A 1976-nucleotide genomic window follows, 5' to 3' on the forward strand; every position below is an offset into this window, starting at 1 on the left:
TAGACACATTGCGGCCTCTGTTTCACACCCTCTCTACCTATGGCACGTCAACAAACTAATATTCTGATTGTCTCCGACATCACCCAGATCTTACAAATGAATATTAGCAATGAGATTTCTTTCTCCTTTTTTTTTTTTTTAATTGGTTCTTTGTTTTCATTCACTGTTTTCACTTTTTACAGACAGCATGGAGACTTGGAAAAAGAGGTTTGAACATTCAAAAATAACCCCAAAACATCCACTTTGAAGATACATGAACAAGGTACAGTTGTTTTGTTTGTTTTTTTTGTCACAGGTGCAGCTTTTTCACAATTCAATGATTACGTTCATGGCCCCTTGTACTTTGTACTGTCGGACCTATACCGTTACTCCAGTATAAAAGAAGAAGTGGTCCCTTCAAATACCACCGCAAATTCAGCTCGGGAGAATTATGACACATTCCGTATGTGGCCAGTGCAGCTCCTCAAACAAAGTAAAGCTTATTAAATCCCACAATAAGAGGAAACGGCACTCGATGCAAAAAAAAAGAATAAAATGAACATTTTAAATTAAAAGGTCTTTGGTGGTTGCAGATGTTTTCACAGTTTGGAGTGTCCCAGCAGTGATTTGCTCAGGTCCTTAGCCTCCCCAGCTGTTCTGACCCTCTCATACCCTAGAACAGACATGGCGTGGTGACAGTAGTCTTCTACTTGTTTGATCTGCTGAATGCTGAGCACTGTTCTCCACGCGCTCGCGGCCTGCGTGGCGTTCCTGGACGAGACTATGAACGGCTTGGAGGAGGAGGTGGAGCCGCTGGTCATGTTCAGCGCGAAGGACTCGATGTCGTGGTTGGTGGTCAGGTTGGCGAAGCGGTACACGCTCCGCAAGGTCTTGACCGGGTTCTCCACCAGGTCTTCGTAGCGCACGGCCATGTACTTCCCCTTCAGCCAGCTCGGCGGGTTTAAGGCACTCCTCAGAGTCCTGGAGGTGCGGTCACAGATCACCTCCATGGCTCCGATGGAGTGGTAGTCTGAGCCGTCCTTCTTATTGGCTTTGTGACCGGGATCCACAAAAGGAATCCGGCGAAGTTTTGGGTCCCTGCTGCGCACGACCTGTAAATTCTCCCGTATCAGACCGTGTCTGGACTTAATCCTGGAGTTGGCCACTGCCCGCGGGTCCCTGACTAGGTGTATCACCTTCAAATCCAAAGATGGATCCTCCATGAGCGGCGCCAACACGTTAACATCCAAAATGCGTACCCCTTTAATGACTATGGTGTTATATTTGAGGCACTCCTCCTCCAACAGTCTAAGGCTTTGAGGGGGACACTTTTTGCACACCTTGTCGTCCACCATTCCCACCACCTCCTTCCTGTAGGCTGAGCAGAGAGGATAGGAGCACACAACTTTATTGAGCGTGGCCCCAAATAGTCCCAGCGAGGTGAAATTCTTGCCCCCGGGGCTGTTGTAAAGTTGGAAAACGGACAGATCGCAGCGGTACAGGGAGCTTAGCATGTCCCTGGCAGCCCCCTGTAAAGACACCGCGTCGCCGGGGTACAGTTTCTGCCAAATGTGCCACATGGGCTCGTACAAGAAGAACACGTCAGGGTTCTGGTTAAAAAGCTCCCCGAAAAACGACGAGCCCGACCTCCAGGTGGTCAGAACGTAGATGAGCTGTCTCTTTTTGGCCAGCGACGGCCTGTATAGGTAGCGGATGTCGGATCTGCTCTGATAAGTGGTGCTCCTCATCTGATGATTGCACTGCTGTGGCTCTTTCGTCCATTTATAATTCGCCAAATTGAGCATAGTAAGCACCAGCAGTAAGAAATAGGCCATAAATAAGACAATCCTCTTCCTGCGCAGGACCTTCATCACGATCCCAGGCTGTGCAATTATCTTGGTATGGTTCCTGTAGGTTTTGAGCTTCCTCCCAAAGCCAGCATCCTTCTCCCAAGGCGCTGTCAACTTCAGTGCTTGATGATATTGTTTGCCTCTCAT

General features: G+C 48.6%; 1 protein-coding gene across 1 annotated transcript; it reads right to left on the reverse strand.

The window, feature by feature from the left end:
* Positions 1-578: 578 nt before the first annotated feature.
* Positions 579-1976, reverse strand: chst2b (carbohydrate (N-acetylglucosamine-6-O) sulfotransferase 2b; the record flags this gene model as incomplete). The annotated part of the gene is made up of 1 exon (XM_083901689.1): positions 579-1976. The coding sequence occupies one exon, from the start codon at positions 1974-1976 to the stop codon at positions 579-581; it is 1398 nt and encodes a 465-aa protein (XP_083757815.1).

The sequence above is a fragment of the Microchirus variegatus genome (assembly GCF_963457635.1).
Source record: "Microchirus variegatus genome assembly, chromosome: 15".
In the NCBI taxonomy this organism is placed as follows: Eukaryota; Metazoa; Chordata; class Actinopteri; order Pleuronectiformes; family Soleidae; genus Microchirus; species Microchirus variegatus.